This window comes from Colius striatus, chromosome 6 (assembly GCF_028858725.1).
Source record: "Colius striatus isolate bColStr4 chromosome 6, bColStr4.1.hap1, whole genome shotgun sequence".
NCBI classification, from domain to species: Eukaryota; Metazoa; Chordata; class Aves; order Coliiformes; family Coliidae; genus Colius; species Colius striatus.
The window spans coordinates 34,230,322-34,254,150 of record NC_084764.1 but is presented as its reverse complement, the minus strand read 5'-3'; the positions used below and the strand labels follow the sequence as shown (position 1 = coordinate 34,254,150).

The window sequence follows — 23,829 nt, the reverse complement described above, 5'->3', positions numbered from 1 at the left end:
AGCGTAGCCTGGGCAACACAGAGAGACGCGGGTTCCTTTTGCCCCGCTCCACACCGCGTCCTTTTGCCCGCCACGGCCCCGCGCCGCACCGCCCCCTGCCGGCCCGCGCCGGTAACGCGCGGCACAGCGCCCCCTGCCGGTAGCGCCGCTCGCCCGGCCCCCCGGCTCGGCGCGTGCGCGGTACGGGGGGCGGTGGGGCGGGGGAAGGGTGCGGGCGGAGCGCGGCCGCGGAGCGAGAATTGGCGCGGGGCGCGCCCCGTAGCGGGCGTCGGCGCAGGCGTGCGGCGGGCCGGGCCGGGCAGGGCCGGGAGCTGTCGGCCGGAGCCGGGGCCGGAGCCGGGGCCGGTGGCAGTGTCGGCGCCATGAAGTCGCGCTTCAGCACCATCGACATCCGCGCGCTGCTCGCCGAGCTGCGGCTGAGGTACCGCTCCCCCCGCCAGGAGACAGCCCGGGCAGCGCCGCCCGTTCTCCTCACCGGGCCCGGCCCGGCGGTCAGAGCCGTGCCCCGGCTGCTCCCGTCCTGCCACGGCACCGGGGCTGCGTGGGGCCGGCAGCCGTGAGGGCACCGTGCAGCTCCCCGCCCCTGCCTCAGCCCCGCTCTGCCGGAGCTCTGCAGACCCCCGTCATCCTCGGCCCCGCTCCGCGGCGCTGCCCGGGACGGTTCGTCCCGCGTGGTCCCCCCGCCTTGCCCCGCACTGCGCCGGCCGGCATTGCCGCCGTAGGGAGCTCAGCCCTCCGCTGCAGCCCGGCGCTGGCCCGTTCCGGGGTGATTCCACCGTTGCACGCCGGCTGCGGGACTCCTCTGCGGAGCCCAGCCCCGCACGGTGCCGAGTGCTGGACTGCCTCTCTCTGCCATGTGCAGTGGCACCGCGGGGCAACACAAAGCCTGGCTGATGTCCGAGCGGACCCAGCACATCTCCCTTCCACAGGGCACTGAACCCCCTCAGCCTCCGCTGTCACATCATTAGGAAAGGCCTGGTGCTCTTGCTCCCAGCCTCATTGTCCTGCTCCTGTGCCCCAGCCTCTCAGTGGAATGCTCTCCCTTTTTGTGTGGGGGAAGGTCGTCTGATCTGTTGTCCGCTCTGTCATCTAGCTAACAAGCTCTTATGCTCTTCACATCCATGCTCCTTAGGGCTCTCATATCTTGGTGTCCAGGGCAATCTGCATACTCAGAATCCCAGAATGTTTTAGGTTAGATCCTTAAGATCATAGAATCCAACCATTCCCTTAGCACTGCCGCAGTCACCACCATGTCCCTCAGCCCCCCCAGCTTTTGAGTATCTCTAGGAATGGTGACTTCACCATGGCCTTGGGCAGCCTGTTCTAGGCCTTGACAGCCCTTTCAGGGAGGAAATTTTTTCACAGTATCCAATCTAAACCTCACCTGGTGCAACCTGAGGCCATTTCCTGGTGTCTGTTGCTTGTAGCTTGGGAGAAGAGACCAATCTCCACCTCACTGCAACCTCCTGTCAGGGAGTTTGGCTTCACTGAACAAAGTGATGATGAGACTGACCCCTCCACCCCCGGCCATTAGTGTGCTTGTACTATGCGCACGAGTGTCCCATGCTGACAAAGGGCTCTCGAAGTGATGCAGAAGTTAGCCTGGAGGAGCAAAGTGCTCCAGTATAATCAGTAAATTTGGGATCTCTGGCACAAAGAGGAGAAGAGGAATGCTTGCAGGAGCCAGCAGCCTGGTCTCCGTCCTGTGCTGAAGATGCAGAAGCTGGGATATCTGCAGTGGCTGTTCTTGCTTTGACTTGTTTAGCTTTTTGCCCTTTATCTGTTAATAGCAATTTCTCCATCTTTTGGTTGTTTGGCTTCCAGCTCATTCCATTAATCTTCCTTTGCTGCCTCTTGAGTTACTGCTCAGTAGTTCATCATAACTTGCACTTCTGTGTATTTTAATTCTCACTGGGGTTTTTTTAGCCACTTTTGTGGTTTGTGTATCATATTCTCCAAAGCATGTCTTTTCTTTTTGACAGCTTATTGGGAATGAGAGTAAACAATGTTTATGATGTGGATAATAAGACGTATCTTATTCGCCTTCAAAAGTAAGAACTGCTTTAAGTTTCTTTCTGGTGTGTGTGTGTAATTTCTGTTGACAAATGTCTGTTTTTTTCTGACTAGTTTTCAGTGAATTCTTCTTGTCCTTTGATGAAATGTTTACCCAGGAAGTTCTTTGGAGATAGCATATGAAATGTGAAATACTTCAGAAAATAGACAAAAGGCCAGAAGTGTTAGTGTAAAAATACACAAATGTCTTTGTTTCTTTCTGTGGGAAGGGGAGAGGGGAGTTGGAGGAATGAAGAGCAACACTTAGTGAGTGGTATCAGTGCCCAGGCCAAATGGGAGGTTGGGCTCATGTCACAGGATCCCAGAGTGGTGAGGGCTGGAAGGGCCCTGTAGAGCTCATCCAGCCCAACCCCCTGCTGAAGCAGGTTCCCCTCCGTCAGGGGGCACAGGAACGTGTCCAGGTGGGTTTGGAAACCTCCCGAGAAGGAGCCTCCACACCCTCCCTGGGCAGCCTGGGCCAGGGCTCCCTCACCTCAACAACAAAGGAGTTTCTCCTCCTGTTCCAGTGGAACTTCCTGTGTTCCAGCTTGTGCCTATCATCCCATGTCCTGCCACTGGCCACCTCAGAAAAAAGACTGGCCCCATCCTTTCAACACCTGTCCTTTAAGTGTTTAGAAGCATTGATAATGTCCCCCCTCAGCCTTCTCTTCCCCAGGCTGAGTAGCCCCCAGTCCTGCAGCCTTTCCCCCTCAGAGAGATGCTCCAGTCCCCTAAATGTCACTAGCCTGTCTACTCCAGTGGTGTCTGAGATGGACCCTTGCTCGTCTGCTTGCCTCCAGCTGTGTTGGAGAGTTTTTAACTCTGTTGCTTGCTAAGCCCTCTTGTTTGGCCAAATCATCCATCAACCCAAAATGTGGATGTCCTTTCGCTGTCAGTGGCTTTACTAGTTTTGGCAACAGTGTTTTCTCTAGGTAGTGTGCTGCTGGTTTGTGGTGCTTTGGCCTCACTCCAGTGCAGACTGGTGTGTGGTGAGGGGTGGCTGCTCAGGTGCCAAGTGGTGAGGTCTTTATTTTGTTTACAGACCAGACTGCAAAGCCACACTGCTGCTTGAATCTGGTATACGGATCCACACCACAGAGTTCGAGTGGCCAAAAAACATGATGCCATCTAGCTTTGCAATGAAGGTAAACTGCCTTACAGTTTCTTTTTAATAAGATAACTGGATATCAGGAAGCAACATTGATATCCTTGGAGACAGAGGGAAATAGTGGAAGGATTTACCTACAAGTCCCAATCAGGCAGGTGGCTGAGGACAAGGGAAGAGCAGATGTGGACCCGGGGTGATGTCATTGATGTTTGGTGCCTGAAACACTGAAAACTTAAATGTATCAAGGCAAATATTAATCTGCTGGACACCATCTGTGTCACCCAGACCTTTTGGAATTTTACTCCACTAAGGTCCTTGTCATTCCAGTTGCATTGTCCAAAATTTAGGCCCTGGATGCAGCACCCTATGGTAACAGAGTCCCTGCTGTTTAGTCTGCTGGATTTTGAGGGTTCAGGTCATGCTGCAAGCTGTGAGGCTGTTCCTGCAAGTAGATACACAGGGATGGAGCATGAGTGCTGACTCAGAGGGCTCTGCTTAGCCCACCACCTCTGAATGAAATGACTTAGCAGAAGTGTCAAGCATGGATGCAGAAATAATCCTGCTTCTCTCTGTAAAAGAAACCCTTTGAATTTTAACTAGCTGCTGACTTGTTGAGCTAAACAAATAACATTTTTTAATGGCAAGAAATGGCTCAACATTAAGAATCAAGAATAATTATCTATCAGGTATCTATCTATAATTATCTATTAAGGTATTATTTTGCTAAGAGCTCTCTTCTCTGTATATTACCAAGATGAGCATTTTTACCCTTATGTTATCTGTGTTAAGAAGTGGTCAGTGTCACAGGAGGCATCTACAGCTGAGAATGTGTTTCAGTATAGAGTGTCACATGCAGATCTACGTGCATCATCTCACAGACGTTTTCTCTGTCCCTGCCAGTGCCGTAAGCATTTGAAGACCAGAAGACTTGTCAGCATCAAACAGCTGGGCATTGACAGAATTGTGGACTTCCAGTTTGGAAGCGACGAGGCTGCCTATCACCTCATCATCGAGCTGTACGACAGGGTGAGTGCACAGCCCCAGAGCGGCCTCTGTGAGCACAGAGGCTTACAGAGACTGGCTTGAGAGTGGGGTAGGCAGGATCTGTGAGGTGCAACAAGAGCAAATGCAGAGTCCTGCACTGGGGAGGAACAACCCCGTGCACCAAGACGGGCTGGCGGTGACCTGCTGGAGAGCAGCTCCAGGAGAAGGACCTGAGAGTTCTGGTGGGCAGCAAATAAACATGAGCCAGCAACATGCCCTCATGGGCAAGAAGGTCAATGGCATCAATAGGCTGCAGGTTGAGGGAGGTTCTGCTCCCCCTCTACTCTGCCCTGGTGAGGACTCATCTGGAGTCCTGTGTCCAGTGCTAGACTCCCCAGCTCAAAAGAGACAGGGAATTGCTGGAGAGAGGCCAGCACAGGGCTACCAAGATGCTGAGGGAACTGGAGCATCTCTGTGAGGAGAAAAGGCTGCAGGAGAAGAGGACTGTTCAGCCTGGAGAAAAGAAGACTAAGTGGGGATCTCATCAACACCTAAAGTATTTAAAAGGTGGATGTCAAGAGGACAGGGTGACACTTTTTTTTTGTTCTGTCCAGTGACAGGACACAAGGTAACAGGTGTAAGCTGGAACACAAAGTGTTCCACTTAAACATAAGGAAAAATTTCTTTACTGTAAGGGTCAGGGAGGGCTCCAGGGAGGATGTGGAGGCTCCTTCTTGGGAGGTTTCCAAACCCACCTGGACACATTCCTGTGCCCCCTGATCAAGGGGAACCTGCTTTAGCAGGGGTTTGGACTGGATGAGCTCTGGAGGACCCTTCCAACCATGCTGAGTTTCTGTATGAGAGGTGAGCAGGATTGTTGCTGATGATCCCTGTGGTGTGCTCACAGGGGAACATCGTCCTGGCAGACCACGAGTACATCATCTTGAACATTCTGAGATTCCGAACAGATGAGGCAGATGATGTCAGGTTTGCAGTCCGGGAGCGATACCCCATCGACAGCGCCAAAGCACCCACACCTCTGCCAACCTTGGAAAGGTGATTGCCCTTAGATGGAGTTTGTCTGTTTGTGTGTGTGTGTGTGTTGAAATAAACCCAAAGTGCTTGGAACTGGGAAAGGCAGCGTGTCTTTGGGTAGCATTTTCACATATTGCAGGCCATTTTGCACTTCTTTTTTAAATAACAAAAATGTTTTGTAGCTCATGAAGATTCTGGAGCACAAGTGTGATAGGGAGCAGCTGAGGGCCCTGGGAGTGTTTAGTCTGGAGAAGAGGAGGCTGAGGGGAGACAGGATCACTCTCTGCAACTCCCTGGCAGGAGGTTGTAGTGAGGTGGGGGTCAATCTCTTTTCCTCAGTAATGAATAATAGGACAAGAGGAAACAGCCTGAAATTGCTTGGGGGAAGGTTTAGATTGGAGCTGAGGAAGAGCTTTTTCCCTGAGAGGGTTGTCAGCCCCTGTCCCAGGCTGCCCAGGGTGGTGGGGGAGTCCCCATCCCTGGAGCTATTGCAAAGCTGTGGAGCTGAGGTGCTGAGGACCATGGGTTAGTGGTGGGCTGGGCAGGGTGAGGGAGGGCTTGGACTCCATGAGCTTGAAAGGGTTTCCCAACCAAGACCTTTCTGTGATTCTAAGCAATATAATGTAGTCTGAAAAGCCATTCTTCTTTGTAATTGCAACTTTCTGTTATCTTTTTTAGGTTAACTGAAATAATATCAAATGCACCCAAAGGGGAACAACTGAAGAGGGTTCTTAACCCACATCTTCGTAAGTAGTTGTGTTTTATTAGAAAATGAAATAGGATCAATATACATTGTGTTTAGATGATGATGAACATTTGACCAACTTCAAACAGTCTTTTTTTTATGTTGTTCATGACAATCTGCTTTTATGTATCTTTGAAAAACAACAAAAAAAACCTAAGCCTTTGAAAACAAAGTAGATTATTTTTGATTCTGAGCCAACTGCACAAAGATGTGAGCCTTGCTGTGATCCTGCAGTGCAGAGGACTTGGGAGTAGCTCTGTTGGCGCTCTGACTTGATGCATTTTGCCCAGTGTCTTGTCTTTATTGGTACTGAATAGGAGATTTAAATGTAAGGTCAGGGCAAGGATGTTGTTAGGAAGTGGTTGGAGGATGCCAGTGCCACCAGTCCCTGCAGTGGTGACTAGGGTGGTAAATCCAGCATGCTTGATATGTCCATTTGGGTGTTCTCTGGTAGCCAGGCAAAGCACACTGGGCCTTGGTTTTCCTGGCCACAAAAGCAAATTTGACTGTGTGACAGGACAAGTTTAGTTTGGCAATGTTGCTTGGGCTGAGGATTGCCTGGCAGGTGCCCCTGAGCAGCTCCACCTCACACAGTTTGCAGACCTAAGTATTACTTTCCCATTTATTGATTCCCTTTTTCATCACCTTTGTCCTTCTCTTTCTCCACACCAATCCCTTCCTAAAGAAACAGCCTGCTGCTAACTTCTTTCCCCAAATGGTCCCAATGAGCTGTATCCATGCTCAAATTTGGCATTACTGACACCATTTCCAGGGTAACCTTGCCGTTACATAGTGTTACTCATCTGCTTACCCAGGCACAGCTGGCCTGGCAGGGCTCTGCTCTGAAATGTCCACAATGCTCCTCTTCAGTTTCTGTATGAGTTTGGCTGGTTTTCACTCCTCTCTCCCTTAACCTTCTATGAAACCTGGTTGTCCTGCCTGCTGCTTCTCTAACTTTGCCACCTCTCGTGCTGGTGACCATCGTGTTCAGCAGTTTCTCATGTTGTGTCTTGTAGTTCCCACATCCTGTGCACTTAGCTTAACCTCAGGCCAGTGCCTGCTCACCAGCCCTCTCATTAGCCAGTGCCCTAAAGGACACACTGACATCTTCCCAGAAGAAGTCTCAGTTCCAGCAGTTTTACCTTTTAGAGACTTCCCATCACCAATTAGCAGGTGTCTGTGTGTTTAATAGCTTGAGTTGGATTTTCCTTCCACATGTTTGCCAAATCTCTCTTTGAACCTGTCTGAGCTTCAGGTACCCAGTGTTTGTGATGAGTTCCACTTGCTTGTGTGTAACGTCCCTTTTTTTGTCTGAAACTCATCATTTTCCTTGGTGCTCTGGTGTTGGATTTGAAAGGAAGGTGAACAGTTGCTGCCTATTTATTAACTCTGCACTATTCATTTTGTAAGTCTCAGTAATTTCTAGGCTGAGCAGCCTCCTGCATAGCCTATGGAGTCTTTTCTTGTACAGCATCTGTTCCAAGCCTGTGATGATCCTTGTTGCCCTTCTCTGGGCTTTCTCTAGCTCTGCTGTTTTGGAGCAGAATAAGTAAAAGTGTACATAATGTTCACAGTGGGAGTGCACTATAGATTTGTACTCTGGCATCATTTCCCTTGTTGTGTTCACTGTTCCTTTCCTAATAATTCCCAACACACAGCTTGACTCTTTTGTGTTCACTGACAGTTGAGCTTCTGTTTCCACAGGCCCATCTGTTGTTAGGTCTTGCTGCTAAATAGAAATGATCTGTTGGACACATAGAAGTAGGGTAGTCTTTCCTCTTGTAGATAATTTTTCTGTTGTCTTACAGTGAGTTTGTGTGTCAATTCTTTGTCTCATCACTCACTATTGCTCAGTCTCCTTCAGTTCCTCACAGCTGGCTGTTGTCTTTCCTGCTTGGATGAGCTGTGTTGCATCAGCAGGCTTTCACCTTGCCCTGGTTCTCCCTTCTCAGCTCAGTTAGATCTGTGTTGATCAGTCTGGGCCCTAGGGTAGGTCTCAGGAGAGCTTGGCTTTCCTTCCCTCTCTCCAGGATGCAAGCTGACAGTTATACCTCCTCCCTGTTTCATTACTTTGAACCACATTCTAATCCAGACAGAAACTGTCCTCTTATCCAGTGGCAGCCTGTTTTCTGTGAGAGCACCAGGATGAGCTTTGTAGATGCTCTCTGGAAATCCAAATAGACCTTATCTGTTTGACCTCTTTTGTCTGTGCTTTTCTCCTTCTTGTAGTGTTATGATGCAAACACAAAACTCTGCTGGCTCTCCTGTACCCAGTACAAAGCTCTCTGCTGCTTGTAGTCTTCAGGCTAGTTGAAAGTTTTCTACTCCCTATTTTAAATTGCCAATGTCTTAATTTCTTTGTGCCTCTGCTACTGAGGCAAGAGAAGTGTTGCAAGCTACAGGTGACAGTGTGGCATCTCTGTCCTTGAATCGTTTCAGACTGTCTGAACATCACGTGATCCTGAGGATTTGCTGCTACTTGTGTTGCCTGTTGGATCCATCACCTGACAACTGGATTTGAGGCAGATTTTTCAGGCTTACTGCCTGCAGGGAAATGCTCCAACCTGAGCTTCCCTGTGCTCTGACTCTGAGTGACACTCAGGATTTTAATTTTCCTGATCTTGTCACATCTGAGTGTTCCTTTTGCACCTTCATCGCTTCTTGAACCTACTGTTTCTAGCAGGCTTAGCTGAAGGGACACAACTTCAGGCAGCTTTTTGCCTTTAACAGTTTCTCTTAACCCAGTGTTTGGCCATGTCAGCTGGCTGTGGATTTTTCTGAAACGCTGTCTCATAAGTGGTATGCGTTTGTTCTGAACCTCCCCAGTAGCATCTTTAAGTAGCCTGCTGGGTGTTTGCAGACATTGCCCTTTATTGATTGTCCTCATTTCTTTCCTTCTGAGAAGCTTCCTTGCTTTATGTAATCTTCCCTTTTGAGCTGAGAATGCCTGTAGGACATATCTTGGGCTTTGCTCTGCTAGTGTGGACCCAGGTAAATGTTAGTGTTGGCCTTATACTGTAACATGCCACCTATCCAGCCAGGATGGGATGGTTGAAACCCAATTTGTCTGTTCTGTGTCTGGCCCTCAGTCTCCTGGCTGTCCCTCTGCACACTAGGGTGACCAACAGCCCAGCTCAGGTAGTTTACTCTGTAGCCCTGACAGAATGTCATGCATGTCCCAGACATAGACCTGACTTTTCATTCCTATGGGACTGTGCTGGTTTTTTCAAGTGTTTCTCTTGCTAATTTGGACTATTAAGATCCTTTTTGCCTACACTAAGTTCATCTGCATCATTGTAAGCTCAATGCAGCAGTGTCCCAGTGTCTGTCTTCCTTTCTTCATGTTTCTACTTTGCTTGTTCTCACTGTTCTTAGTTGAATTTGGATTTTATGGCCCTGTCTTGTTTCATAGCCTTTCAGGATCTTTGTAGGAGCTTATATCTGTTTTCATTTGCTGCTTCTCTACACAATGTTCAAATGAGGTTGTTTTTATTGTCACTTGTTTTGCATTTGGCTTTGCCACCTTTTTCCTGCTTCATTATTGGAAGCTACAGAGTTCATTTGGCTTCACATTTTGCAGCAGGCAGTTTGCCACCCTTGCTTTCCTAGGCTCTTCAGTTCAGAATCTTTCCTACTCCCTTTTAAATGTAAGGGTTTCAGTGCATTTTGGCCAACATGAAGCCTGTCCTTGCTCTGTGTCCCCACTCTGCCATAGACCTTTCCTAGTTCCAGATGAACCTAAACATCCTTAAATCTGCAAGAACTCCTCAGCTATGAGCTGAGGCTCAGTTTCTCTGCTCAGCCAGTGTGCTTTCCTGAGAGGGTCACAGTGAGAGTCCTGCTCATCTGCATTCTGGACTCTGCTTCCTGAATTTGGGACCTCCCTTGCACTCCCCAGCCTGTCTTGGCTGTAGCTTCACAGCCCTACTTGTTGAAACCTTTCTCGTGATTTCAGCATGAGTACAAACTTCATTGTGAATGAATGTTCCTACAGATGTTTCTTCATTATTTTTAACAGCTTATGGGGCCAGTCTCATTGAGCATTGCCTTATAGAAGCTGGATTTTCTGGTTCTGTCAAAATAGATCAGCATATGGAAAGTAAAGGTAAGTAGGAAATCATCTTTTAAAGGCTGTTCTACATATAATGGTCATTTTTATGTCTATGTAGTAATTGTTTTTCCAAAGAGATAAATAATCCTTAAACCCATAGTTCTGAGCATCTGGTTATATGTTTGAACATTTTTAGGTTGAGGACCAATCTTATTCAAATTAAAACTCTTGAATTGTGCACATATTGGAGATAAACCATCAGACTCCTCCTGTAGTGTAGATGCTTTTGTAATGAGATACCACCTCTCACATCAGACCAGCTCTGGCTATGTAGAGGGATGTTCTACAGGGATCCTGTATGAAAGAGCTGGCATCAAGGTCTTCCCTTATCTATAGCAAACACAGTGGGGATTTGATAAAGTAGCAGCTTTACATTGATTGGGAAATTCTGGATTTGGGTAATGAAGTCAGAATATTTTTCTGTAGTCTTGTTCTTCCTGTGAGCTTTATATTTGCCACCAATCAGAAGGATTTTTTTTTTACTTCCTGCTGCATTATGGCACTGTACTAAATCAACTTGGTAACAAATAACATCTCACAGCTACTGGTTTGTGCTTTGCCTCTACAATTCTGTTTTTACCAAGTCCTAGCATTTGTGGGGTCTTTTTTTCCCCGTTGCAACCTGAGAAATTAATGTCTTAGAAGTACCTGTAGAAATATTTTTTTTATTAAGAATTCCCCAAATGTGAAGTGCACACTGAGGCTCCTGTTAAAATGAACTGTAGTTGCTGTGGTGAAGCACCAGGAGTGAAGGATATCTGCAGTTTTATTTTCAACACAGGCTAGAACCCTCCTTCACGGGATTAGGTTGGACGGGTTGCTTCAGGCAACAGGGAGAGCAGCTGCCTGGGCTTTGGCTGATTTGCCATTGTGCAAATAGTTTTCTGTTCTAGGTGTGTTAAAATATTCCTCCCCTCCCTCTTCTCTCTTTAGAAAATATTGAAAAAGTGCTTGCTGCTTTGGAGAAGGCAGAAGAGTACATGACACTGACTGACAGCTTCAGTGGAAAGGTGGGTCTCAGCTGGGCAACTTCGTTGTCAGTATTGTGGAAATCACAGGATTAAAGCCAGTGGGTAGGTGGTGTTCAGCTGTGGTGGTTTAGCCCTGGCTGGGTGCCAGGTGCCCACCAAGTCATTCTGTCAATCCTCCTCCTAAACTGGACAGGGGAGAGAGAAATATAACAAGAGATTTGTGTCGAGATAAGGATAAGGAGGTCACTCAGCAATTAGCATCATGGACAAAACAGACTCAGCTTGGGGAGAAATGGTTTGATTTATTAATGAACAATCAAAACACAGTAGGAAAAATGAGAATTAAAACCCAAATCTTAGAACACCTCCTCCCACTCCTCCTTCTTCCAGGGACTCTCCCTCCTCCCTGCAGCAGGGCAGGGGATGGGGGTTATGGTCAGTCCACCTCAGATGGGCTGTCTTGCTGCTTCCTCTCAGGGGAGGCCTCCTCACACTTCCCACTGCTACAGTGTGGGATCCCTCCCCACAGGAGACAGTCCTCTATGAACTTCTCCAATGTGGGTCCTTCCCATGGGCTACAGTTCTTCACAAACTGCTCCAGCATGAGGCCTTTCCATGGGGTCACAGCCTCCCTTGGGCATCCACCCACTCTGGCGTGAGGTCCTCCACGGGCTGTGAGTGGATCTCTGCTCTCCCAAGGACCTTCATGGGCTGCAGGGGCACAGCTGCCTCACCACAGGTCACAGAGGGAGTCTTTCTTCCTAAGCACCTCCTCCCCCTCATTCTCCACTGACCTTGATCTCTGCAGAGATGTTGTTCTCACATTCTCCATCCTTTCTGCTGCTGTTGTAATTCAGCACCTGCCCAGCAACTTCTTCCCCTTCTCCAGTCTGTCAGTCCTAGAGTCATTAATTCCCTCAGTCATTAATGGGCTCAGCCTTGGGCAACGTTGGGTCCATCTCAGAGCCGACTGGCACCGGCCCTGTCAGACACAGGGGAAGCTTCCAGCAGCTCTTTGTTTAAAGAAGCCACCTCTGTAGCCCCCCACTACCAAAACCTGGCCACACAAAACCACTACATTAGCACAGGCTTCTTCCTCCTGTTACCAGCTTTAGAGTTCAGTCTCCAGGTAGTGATGTGGAATAAAAACTGCTGTAGCATAGTCCTGAGGTTTGTAAGAGAACCAGAAGAAACTGGAGTTGAGACAAGCAAGTGGTCAGGGCTTTACTCAGTCAATCACTTTGCTTCTGCCACGAGGTCTCCCTGCTGGAATGATTTACTGTCTCATGCTGATCAGGAGGTTAACACCTAAAACATGCTGCCTTGCCAAGTTAAGGGAAGGATCCTTTTCAAAGACAAATGTTAACAACATACTTCTGTATCTTTTCAGGGTTATATTATCCAAAAAAGAGAGAAAAAGCCAAGTCTGGAACCAGATAAACCAGCAGAAGATATCTACACGTAAATATTTGAAGTATTTCTTCCTACTAGTCTGCATAACATCAATTAGTTTTCAGGTGATAATATCAAATGTGTATTTTACAGATATGAGGAATTTCATCCTTTCTTGTTTTCTCAACATTCAAAATGTCCCTACTTGGAATTTGACTCATTCAATAAGGTACAGTGCTTTTGCTGATACTGTACTTAACTGCTTTAATTGACTGATGCTAAAAAGAGTAATGAAAACCTAGTGCAGAAGTTGTTAATGAAAACCTTGGAAGAGATGATTAATTTGATGGTGAAATGTTTTATGCAGAAAAGGCCAACTAAAACAGGGCCTTGAGGCTGCTGCTGAGCAGTGTTGTGTTTATTAACTCAGTGAGGTCCTGTAGCTGGAATATGGCGTGTGGCACGGAGCAGAGGTGTGCCCTGAGCCTGCAGGGAAGCTGGCTCTTAGCAGCCCTGGGCAGGCATTTTGTTAGTGGAGAGGTCAGACACTGAGTTATCACTGGAGGCAAAACAGTTGTTCCAGTCATCCTGTTTCAACTTTTCCCTTTACTACTTTGAAAGCTTCAGGCAGCTGATTTAGTGTGTCCGTGGGTGTTGTCCTTCCTGGTCCTTGACTCATTAACATCTGAAGTCATTCACTGCCTTTTCCTCCTGACCTTGATCTCCAGAATTCCCATTTCACTTTCCTGCCCTGCTTCTTGGCTGAATTTCTGTCGTCTCCTTCACAGCACTCATGATCTAAGCAGCCTAAAACCTTGGTCTTATTTTGTTTTAAGCCCAGTCTGTGGCAAATGGAACACCAGGACCAGTTCTCAGACACATTTTTTAGGTGTTTTGTGGTTTGGGGTTTTTTTTAACTGACCTGTTGAAACAGCAGGGATTCAGAGCAGACAAGTCTGCCATTGCAATCCATCTGAAGAGCACACTGTGTCCAACAGCAGCTTCCTTCTCATCATTTCTTAGCAACAAATGTGGGCCACAGTTTGGGCAATTAGTTGTTTGTGCATAGCCCCTGGTTTTTAGTGAGATGTATCCTCAAGTGTCTTGCTGAACTCATCTCATGTGAAGGTAAAATGGAGGAAGTGACTGAACTCTGTTTCAGCATCTGTCTCCTCTTTTAGTGCTCTGCAGCCACCTCTCCTGAGCGGAACCTCCTCTGCCTGCTTGTTGCTGCTGTGTCAGTGCAACTTGGACATTATTAAAATGTATTTTGTCTTGCAGGCAGCAGATGAATTCTACTCCAAGCTAGAGGGGCAGAAAATTGATCTGAAGGCACTGCAGCAGGTATGCTCTCATCCAGGAGCGGGGCAGCTGAGGGGCAGCCGTGTGAGCTTCTCGCACTCTGTTTGCTTCCTGGAGCCTGGGCTGGGGGAGGTGCCATTTCTTGGGTTTGCTGTAGAAATGCTGAGTCGGTGGTCAGGGAGTGGATTTCGAGTTGTATAATGTAGCAGCTGGATCTGCTTGGAGTACAAGCAGTAGCATTAACAGCAGTTTTTGGAGAGTCTGCATCTCCTGCCCTGCTGCATTTCTCAGTGCTCTGTCTGGCAGCAATCGGGTGGTGAGAAGCCATTTGTATTTACATTTTTCCCTCTTACTTATTTTTGAAAGGAAAAACAAGCATTGAAGAAACTTGAAAACGTCCGTAGGGACCATGAGCACAGACTAGAAGCTCTTCAGCAAGCCCAGGTAAGACTGAGATGTAGTTTTTTTAACTGAGGAGATAGGTAACGTTGCTTAAAGAGTCATCCTCCTGTCCACATTACTCAGTTGGTGTCAGAGCCCCGAGTGAAGCCTCCCGTTGCCTCCCTGTTATGGAGTCTGTGTTTAGCTTCAGTGAATATAAACTTCTTTCTTTCCTTAAGGAAGCTGATAAGATGAAAGGAGAACTTATAGAGATGAACCTGGAGATGGTGGACCGAGCCATCCAGGTGGTCCGTAGCGCCTTAGCCAACCAGATAGACTGGACGGAGATCGGAGCCATTGTTAAAGAAGCTCAAGCCCAGGGAGACCCCGTGGCAAATGCAATCAAAGAGTTAAAGCTTCAGACCAATCATATCACCATGCTGCTGAGGTAGGTGCACTGCAGGTCACCCGTGTCCCACCTGGCTACCTGCATGAGCTGCAAGGGAGACAGACATCTGCTCAGCTTGTGGATTGGCATTTCAACCGTGCCATTTTTCTTACAGCAGCATGAAGACAGCATGGTTCCATGGGCAGAGGATGCCTTCTGTTTGCCTTTAAAAACAACAGGAGTTTGGCTACTAAAATAGCTTTTGTTTTAGTGTTTTCTGCCTCCTTCTCAGGAGGTTTCCAAATCCACCTGGACACGTTCCTGTGCCTCCTGATCAAGGGAAACCTTTAGCAGGGGGTTGGGCTGGATGACCTCAGCAGGGCCCTTCCAACCCCCACCATGCTGGGATTCTGAGATTTTTTTAGCTCTCTGACTATATTCTAAAGCACTGGAAGAGGTCCAGTCTGTCACCAGTTAACTCTCATTGGTTTGCTCTCCTTTGATCTAAAATTCCCCTGAAATCCCTCCCATTTTGATGCTGCTCATGAAAGGTTGATGGCTCAAAGTTACAGGTGTTGGGAGCTGCAAGTTTTGCTGCTGGTTCTTGGAGAAGCCCTGATGAGAGAGCTGGCAGTGAGGCAGGATCTGGAGTGTCTTTAAAGATCTGATGTCCCGTTGTATCTGGATGTCAGAGGTAAAAAGCAGGAACTACTTTATTGTAGCTGGAACTACAATAGATTTTTCAAGGTTTGCATTGGTGTCCTGTCAGTGAGTCAGTATGGTGATGTAACTTCTCTTTTCATGCAGCAGCCACATGCAGAATGTCTTGTGTTTCTTTTACTTTAAGAAAATAAAACTTTGGAACTGCTTTTCATTTTAAGGGCAGATTTTCCTCTAGGTTGATAGCATGGGTGTGAGCCTTTTGATAGAAGAAATTGCCTTGGAACATATAACTTCCTTGGGTTGGAAAATCTGGCCTCTTCTGCTTTTGTTTTTTTCTTTTCTCCCCAAACTTTGTCTGGCTCCAGGACATAAATGGATCCTTCCTGCAGCTGCACTGTGACAATAGTGTAAGGATTCCTTAGGCCAGTCCTCGAGACACTGGCAGGAGGAGGTCAGTGCAGGGAGAAAAATAACCAGTTCTCTTAATCATGTGATGTCATGTGTTTTTAGGAACCCATATGTGTTATCTGAAGAGGAAGAGGAGGAGGAGGATGCTGACTTAGAGAAAGAAGAAACGGAAGAACCAAAGGGAAAAAAGAAAAAGAATAAAACCAAACAGCTGAAGAAACCTCAGAAAAACAAACCATCATTAGTTGATGTTGATCTCAGTCTCTCTGCCTATGCCAATGCCAAAAAGTAAGGTTTGCAGTGAACATGGGCCCTGCTGGCAGAAGTTTCTGTGTGCTTGCAGTTGTTGGTGCCAATGTTGTCAGAAGGGCTCTGTGGAGATCTTTTAAAAGTTAAAGTTAGAAATTGAAATGGGTGTCTTTTTTTCCTGAGCCTCTAGGATGTGACATTTTCACAGTCCAAAGCCAGCATCCCACTGTTGCATGGCAGCTGGTCTCTAGCTGGCACTTTCATTTCATTTGGAGTACAATTCTGCACAGTGACAGTGGGGGACAAAAAAAAAGCCACTTTTTCCTGCACAGTATCCCAACCACAGTGCTCTGTCTGAGGAGGGGCTGACTTCACCTGGCTCCTTTTCTCAGGTGAAGACTAAGCCAAGGATCTGGGTTAAAAAACTCAAATCACAAAAGAGAATGCTGATGGCAAATGTAGAGCACTGTGAGAAGGACATTCTAAAAATGAATGAACCTGCTGCGATTGCAGACACTGACTGACTTGTGTTTTGCAGGTACTATGATCACAAAAGACACGCAGCTAAGAAAACTCAGAAGACGGTAGAAGCTGCAGAAAAGGTATTTTTCCTTTGTTTTCAAAAGATATTTAAAAGCAAAGTCCCCATCAGTGATCAGTGGAAAACTCTTAACTTGGTCATAGTTGTCCTAATGAGGTGTGAAAGAGAAAAGCAACCAGCCAGGGTTGTCTCATCCTTGACCTTTTAAGCTGGCCGAGGAGAGACTTGCAGACCCCTCTGCCTTCCACCAGCACAGCAGCTCTGTGAACACCTAGGCTGGGTGCTTGGTGGAGATGCTGGCAGAGCAGTACATAGGGAGGCAGGAGTGGAGAGGCAGTGGAAATACTTAGAGTCAAATCCTGACAACCCCAGGGGCAGATTGGTGGGGATTTTAGGGCAGCTCTCTGACATTCAAGCCTGTGAATTGCAATATGTGGAACTTGTGCTCTGAAACAGCTCAGTGACATTTCCTACCAACTTTCCTACTGTTCCCTTCCAACTGTCACAGAATCACAGAATAGTAGGGGTTGGAAGGGACCTCTACAGCGGGTTCAGCTGGATCAGGGGGCACAGGAACATGTCCAGGTGGGTTTGGAAACCTCCAGAGGAGAAGAGTTCACACCCTGCCTGGGCCAGGGCTTAACACCAAACAAGTTTCTCCACCTGTTCCAGTGGAACTTCTCTGTTCCAGCTTATGTCCACTACCCCTTGTCCTGTCACATGGGACAACAAAAAAAAGTGCTGCCCCATCCTTGACATCCACCTTTTAAATACTTGTTTTACAGAGATCCCCCCTCAGCCTTCTCTTCTCCAGGCCAAACAGCCCCAGGTCCCACAGTGTTTCCTCCTCACAGAGATGTTCCAGTCCCCTGATGATCTTGGTAGCCCTGTGCTGGCCTCTCTCTAGCAGTTCCCTGTCTTGAGCTGGGGAGCCCAGCACTGGACACAGGACTCCAGATGAGGCCTCACCAGGGCAGAGTAGAGGGGGAGCAGAACCTCTCTCGACCAGCTGCCCACACTCTTCTTGATGCCCCCCAGGATGTCATTGGCCTTCTTGCCCACAAGGGCACATTGCTGGCTCATGTTCAGTTTATTATCAACCAGCACTCCCAGGTCTCTCTCTAAAGAGCTGCTCTTCAGCAGGTCACCCCCAGCCTGTCCTGGTGCATGGAGTTGTTCCTTCCCAGATGCAGGACTCTGCACTTGTCCTTGTTGAACCTCATGAGGTTCCTCTCTGCCCAACTCTCCAGCCGGTCGAGATCCCGCTGAATGGCAGCACAGCCTCTGGGGAATCAGCCAGTCCTCCCAGTTTGGTGCCATCAGGGAACTCGCTGAGAGTACACCCTGTCCCCTCATCCAGCTCATTGCTGAAGGTGTTGAATCAGCCTGGCCCCAGAATTCCTGTGCTGGCACATTCCCATCATGGTGTCTGTCTCACTAGGCCTTCAAATCGGCCGAGAAGAAGACGAAGCAAACCCTGAGGGAAGTTCAGACTGTTACCACCATCCAGAAAGCAAGAAAGATTTATTGGTAAGTACAGTTTCCTTGTCATCATCTGTGGTATTGTGAGCTGTCACTGGCTTACAAATGGAGCTAATGATGATTTCTAAGCATTACTCTTTGTATTGAGTCTCCTTACAGCTGCTTCTGGAAGGTGCTGACCCAATCCTGGTAGCACCTTTGCCTGGGAAAGTTCTTTTCCAGTGGACATGGACTTGTAGTTTAGCTTAGGTTTTGGGGTTTTTTTTGCTAGGAATATAGGCTTAGGAAAAATGTTCCCTGTTACTCTGTATTTCAGTATCTGAAATACTAACTGTAGATTTAAAACCCAAAACCAAACAAAAAGAACCCCCACCAAAACCCAAAGCTTTTTATAGTCTAACAACTGAATTACTAAACCAAAACTAAGTAGAAGGACTTGGTGGTGATGGTACTTGTTGTTTCAGCTCAAAACATCATTGGCAGTGGTGTTGTGTTTGTACTGTGCCTTGTTTTTATGCCCCAGGCATGCAGATGGATGTGAAACTCTGCAGTGTCTTTTATATGCTGTAGGTGCTAAGATGGATATGCTTAGAGTTTGGAGTAAAAAAAAAGCCTCTGTAATGTTCTGTTAGTTCCAAGTGTTTTTCACACAATGGGTTGATGTCATTTGGCAGGTTTGAGAAGTTCCTGTGGTTCATTAGTTCTGAGAATTACCTTATTATTGCTGGAAGAGACCAGCAGCAGAACGAGCTGATTGTGAAGCGGTACCTGAAGCCAGGTGAGCCTGATGGAGTGAAGTGCAGCACTTCCTTTCTTTACAGCTTTGCAAATGTTCAAGAATGCCATGGGCAGGTGTCTTTGCTTTGTTCATAAGCTGTGTCCTAGGTAGGAGGGCACTTGAGAGATGGGGTGTGTGTGTTCTCCGTGGAGGGCTGAAGGGTCTGCTGTGAGAGGATGAGCCCTCCAGCACTGTGGGTAAGAGTAGGCTGGATGAAGCAAAGGAGCCAATTCTCCCTGGGGCAACTGGGATGGATGAAAAGGCTTTGGTATCCTCTTCCCATCTGGCTCCTTGTAGCCAAAATAACTGTTTCCAATCAATGTTAGAAACCTTGGCCTAGCTGGAGTGACCTAGGTAGTGTGGCTATAACCATGTGTGTGGCTGATTCAAGTCTCTTCTTTCCCAGGGGACCTCTATGTGCATGCTGACCTCCACGGAGCCACGAGCTGTGTGATCAAGAACCCCTCAGGTACCTCGTGTGGGGCTGGTGCAGGGTCTCAGGGGGGGCCTGGGGCACTGGGAACTGGCAGTCTCTGCAGTGCATGTCTGAGCTGCCTTCCTGCCCCACAGTGGTACCCAGCTCTGGCAGACGTTCCCCTTAGGATGCTAGAGGCATCAGTCCTTCTAAGCTCAGCTGCTCCCAGACTGTTGCTGCTGCTTCTCAGCTGCAAGTGGCTGTGTGCAGTTGCTCACTCCAGCTCCTGGTGGGTAGGAGCGGTGGGGATGGGCTCACACACAGGTGTCAGGCGCTGGCAGAGGCGGTGGCACAAGGTGCCACTCTCACTGGGGGCAGAAGCAGTCTGGGCACTAACAGAGGCTGCTGATCCTCTCTGGGATGTGTTAGCACAGGGGAAATGGACCTCATGGGAAATGGGCTGTGCAAACCTTGCTTGTGCCCTGTCCTGGGAGGTGGTGGGAGTTGGCCTTTGTTGTGAGGAGCGCAGTCACTGCTCTCTCCCAGGGCTGAGCTGAGGAGGGAGCAGCGGCACCGTTGACTTCAGCCTCTGTCCAGGGCAGTGAAGGGCAGCTGCTGGTGCCGCTTCTGCTCTGTCCCTATGTCCCTTGGCCCAGGGCCCCTGGAAAGCTGCCAGGCTGGATTAGGGTGGGTGTGGAAGCTACAGAGTGTCAGGTGCTGCGGGTGGCTGACGCTCAGCGCTGTGCTGGCTGCTCCTGTGCAGGTGAGCCCGTCCCCCCGCGCACGCTGACGGAGGCGGGCACCATGGCCCTGTGCTACAGCGCTGCCTGGGATGCCCGCGTCGTCACCAGCGCCTGGTGGGTCTCCCACAACCAGGTGAGGACTCTCCTGCCTGAGCCCTGCAGACAGAACACCTGAGGGAGCTGGTGTGTGATGGCAGAACAAGTGTCTCTGTGTGGGATCTGATGGGTGCGGGTGAAACTTTTGTCCCTGATGCTGTTCCTTGTGGGTTCCCCCTGGGTGTGCTGCACTTAGGGCCAGGGGTGGAGGGGTGACCTCGAGGGAACATGCACATGGCAGAGGGAATGGTGCAGGCTTGGCTTCTGACTAACAGAGGGAAAGGACTTGTATTGAAAAGTAAGGAGTATTTTCTAGCTTGTGTATTAACTGCAGTCTTGTTTCCAACCAAGTGTAAGGGTGGAGAGATGACATTAAGCTGAGGGTCACGGTGCCTTTAATGTTCTTCTGTCCTGAAGAACCCAGTTACTCACCCAGGGCTGCTAAAATGTAATGCCAGTAACATGTGATTGCATTGAAACATCTCTGAGCAGAATACAAAGGACAGGCAGAACTCCTGGACACCGTGTTCTGCAGGGCTGCTCCTCTGCATTAACAGTGCAGCTGGCCTGAGTGTTGCTTTTGTTGGTGCTGTTGGCACAGTGCTGCTTTCTGTGACACACACCCTCACAGTCTGCCTTGATTTCTGTAGGTCTCTAAAACTGCCCCTACGGGAGAATACCTCACCACAGGGAGCTTCATGATCCGAGGTGAGCCACAAAGGAACATCCCCACTTCATGTGAGGCCTTTTTGTCTGCAGATGCTGTGCTGTCTGCAGGGGCACCCACCTGGGCTGCCTCTCACTGTGGCAGCTGGCAGATCCACCTCTTCTTCTGAAAATCCCTTCTGACTTGCAGGCAGCTGCAGCAGCATCCCAAGCTGGGCACTGGCCAGAAAATCCTTAACTAAACTGCTTTTGGGTTCCTTCTGTTGTCACCCAAGCAATAGCCCCATTTTTAGTAGCCTAAAGCCTCTAAGAAAAATGAATTTCGAAAATGACAGAATCCCAGCATGGTGGGGGTGGGAAGGGCCCTGCAGAGCTCATCCAGCCCAATCCCTGCTAAAGCAGCTTCCCCTCCATCAGGGGGCACAGGAACGTGTCCAGGGAGGTTTGGAAACCTCCTGAGAAGGAGCCTCCACACCCTCCCTGGGCAGCCTGGGCCAGGGCTCCCTCACCTCAACAACAAAGGAGCTTTTCCTCCTGTTCCAGTGGAACTTTACATGTTCCACCTTGTGCCCATTGCCCCTTGTCCTGTCACTGGACACTACAGAACAAGGACTGGCCCCATCCTCTCAACACCCACCCTTTAGGTACTTGTAAGTGTTGATGAGGTCCCCCCTCAGCCTCCTCTCCTCCAGGCTGAACAGCTTCAGGTCCCACAGCCCTTCTTCATAAAAAATATGTTCCAGTCTCTTCATCATCTTGGTAGCCCTAAAATACATCATGCAATGTAGCTGATAAACCTCATCATGAGATTCTGCCTCTGTTTTTCAGGGAAGAAGAATTTCCTTCCACCTTCATATCTGATGATGGGCTTTAGCTTCTTGTTTAAGGTACTGCATTCTCTGGGCTGCTCCTGCTGGCTTCTGTAATACGGTTTGAGCTGTAAGAGGTTTATTTTCTGCTTCTTGCTTATCAGTGTATTCCCAATGACTCTTTTTCCCATGGGGACAATGCTATAAAATGCTGCTTGCTGAGAATTACTCTGCTTTCATTGCCATTCTTCCCCACTTTGCACTGTCTGTGTTTAAAACAGCCTGTGAACGTTTCTGCCTTTGGTAGATGTCTGTAGCAGCTCAGTTAGAAGCAGAGGCAGGTGCAGGGAGTGTGCTGATGGTGCAGTGGTGTGTGTCCCCTCGCTAGCTGTACTTTTTAGGTTGTCACACATGGGGTTAAATGTCCTGGTTTAGTTTTCTCGCCTCTTCAATGGCAAAAAGTGTTGAAAGGGTAAGAATGAGGCTGAGGTGAGTGTTCTCTGAGTGGGCAAGCAAACGTGGCTGGTGCTGCCCCAACCAAGGGCACCTCTGTTGTCAGGTGGATGAGAGCTGTGTTTGGAGGCACCGAGACGAGAGGAAGATCAAAGTGCAGGATGAGGATCTGGAGACCATTTCCAGCAGTGCCAGTGAGCTGGTGTCTGAGGAAGTGGAGCTGCTGGGTATGGTGGGCGAGCAGGGTGCCCTGTGCTGGGAGGGATGGGTGGGGCTCTGGCCCTGAGCTCCCTGTGGCCTGTCACAGGTCAGGCCAGCCTTGCTGATGGGAGCTGTATTCTCATCCCTGTGCCCCAGAAGGAGGAGACAGCAGCAATGAAGAGGAAAAGGCAGAGGGTCAGGAAGCACCAGAGGATGTGGAAGCTGTGTCTGAGAGTAACCATGATGAGGGCATTGCTGACCTTGAGCAGGGCAGAGGAAACAGCCCTCCTGCACCCGAGGGTGACTCCAACGAGGAGGACGGGGAGTCTGAAGATGAAGTGGAACATGTGGAGTCAAAGAGCGGAGTGAAGGAGGAAGAGGTGAATTACCCAGACACAGCAATCGACCTCTCGCATCTGCAGTCTCAAAGGTGAGTGAAGAAGCAACTGTGCTTCCCAGCAGTGTGGGCTCTCCTGAGGAGCTGCATCCTGCTGCCACAATGAGGGCTGTGAGGAGCAGCCGTCACCTCTTTCAGTGCTGGGTGCTGCCGGGGCACAGGGCAGCGAGCCTGTGCTGCCTGCCATTCCTGTGGCTCCCTGCTTTGGCCCCCTCCTGAGGTACATACAGGGGCATCTGCCTCTCCCATTGCTGCTATTCCTAGCATGGGCTAGGCATCCCTTGGTCACCATGCACACATTTTGCTCCTCAGGAGTTGGTGGCTGCTCCCATTCTCTTTTCAGAGCTGATCAGACCTGGGAAACCGAGTCCTGAGTTGTTTGTGCTCTGCCAGGCTGGTGCTGAGTTCCTGCTCTGTGTGTGGCTGCAAGATGAGCTCAGCTCCCTGGCCTCAGAGGCTTCCAGGAGGCAGGACTGGGTGGGGGGGACAGGCAGGGGGTGCTGTGGCTGAGCAGGGCTGCACACACGGGGGTTCTTTGAGCACACATGGTACCCAGGCTATCTGCTTCTTGTTGGTGTGTGCATGTGAGACAAGCTGGCAGAGATCTGGGGGCTTGTTCTGTAAACTAAATCCCAGATTGCTGCTCTTTTCCACCCCCCAAAGTTGGGGTTTTCATGTAAAGCTGAAAGCAGTGCAGCTGAGTTAGCCAGTGTCAGGGCTGAGGGCGATGCAGCTGTGGCCGAGCTGCTCTACATCCATTGATGAGCTCCATTTGATCTCCTCACAGATCCATGCAGAACATCATCCCCAAAGAGGAAGAACCCACCTTGGTAAGGTCCCAGCTCAGGTGTTTGGCAGAGCAGGGTGAGCTGCTGCTGCTGGCCATGGTGTGCTCTAACTGCATTTCACTTCTCAGAGCGACAGCAAGTCCCAGGGCCGGAGGCACCTGTCTGCCAAGGAGCGGAGGTGAGAGCCCCTTCCCCTTCAAAGGGGGGTGAGAGCCCCCTCCTCATGCTCCCTGCAGGGCCTGGGCTCAGGGCACATCTGGCACCTAGTCCTGCGTTTCCCACCTGGGCCCTGTGTTGGTTGCAAACAGGGGTTTTCCTGCAGAGGGGCCATTTCCAGTGTTGATGCCTCAGTGCCCTGAGGCAAGGGAAGCAGGGCAGTCACAAAAGGCAGTGTGTCTCACATGGTTGCTTTCCTTAGAGAAATGAAGAAAAAGAAACAGCAGAACGACTCTGACAACTTGGAGCTGCCTGAAGAGAAGCAGAAAGAGACAGACACACAGCCTGCCCCTGCTCCCAACAGCACCAAGGGCGTGCCAGCCCCTCAGCCCATCAAACGGGGCCAGAAGGTGGGCAGGGGCCAGGTTCACCCCTGGGGTGAGCTGTTGCCATGTGAAGTCTGGACAGAAAAGCCAGATTTCTGACAGACATCTGTGGCTGCCTGATAGTTTTAC

General features: G+C 49.3%; 1 protein-coding gene across 2 annotated transcripts in view; it reads left to right on the top strand.

Annotated features, from left to right (window-relative positions):
- The first annotated feature begins 280 nt into the window (after positions 1-280).
- The window catches only part of NEMF (nuclear export mediator factor), a 28,207-nt gene continuing 4,658 nt past the window's right edge, over positions 281-23,829 (top strand). The window contains exons 1-26 of one of the 2 annotated variants that reach the window (XM_061998424.1): positions 281-421; positions 1,983-2,051; positions 3,095-3,197; positions 4,061-4,186; positions 5,052-5,200; positions 5,858-5,925; positions 9,943-10,029; positions 10,969-11,045; positions 12,397-12,467; positions 12,552-12,627; positions 13,680-13,742; positions 14,067-14,144; positions 14,321-14,529; positions 15,643-15,828; positions 16,328-16,391; positions 17,772-17,860; positions 18,487-18,590; positions 18,997-19,059; positions 19,769-19,881; positions 20,495-20,552; positions 21,339-21,397; positions 21,879-21,999; positions 22,133-22,403; positions 23,158-23,200; positions 23,287-23,336; positions 23,577-23,724. In XM_061998424.1, the coding sequence (XP_061854408.1) occupies positions 363-421; positions 1,983-2,051; positions 3,095-3,197; positions 4,061-4,186; positions 5,052-5,200; positions 5,858-5,925; positions 9,943-10,029; positions 10,969-11,045; positions 12,397-12,467; positions 12,552-12,627; positions 13,680-13,742; positions 14,067-14,144; positions 14,321-14,529; positions 15,643-15,828; positions 16,328-16,391; positions 17,772-17,860; positions 18,487-18,590; positions 18,997-19,059; positions 19,769-19,881; positions 20,495-20,552; positions 21,339-21,397; positions 21,879-21,999; positions 22,133-22,403; positions 23,158-23,200; positions 23,287-23,336; positions 23,577-23,724 (2,604 nt within the window). In that variant the 5' untranslated portion in view covers positions 281-362. Of the gene's footprint in view, positions 422-1,982; positions 2,052-3,094; positions 3,198-4,060; positions 4,187-5,051; positions 5,201-5,857; positions 5,926-9,942; positions 10,030-10,968; positions 11,046-12,396; positions 12,468-12,551; positions 12,628-13,679; positions 13,743-14,066; positions 14,145-14,320; positions 14,530-15,642; positions 15,829-16,327; positions 16,392-17,771; positions 17,861-18,486; positions 18,591-18,996; positions 19,060-19,768; positions 19,882-20,494; positions 20,553-21,338; positions 21,398-21,878; positions 22,000-22,129; positions 22,404-23,157; positions 23,201-23,286; positions 23,337-23,576; positions 23,725-23,829 lie in introns of both variants that reach the window. The other variant, XM_061998423.1, reaches the window with a different exon arrangement.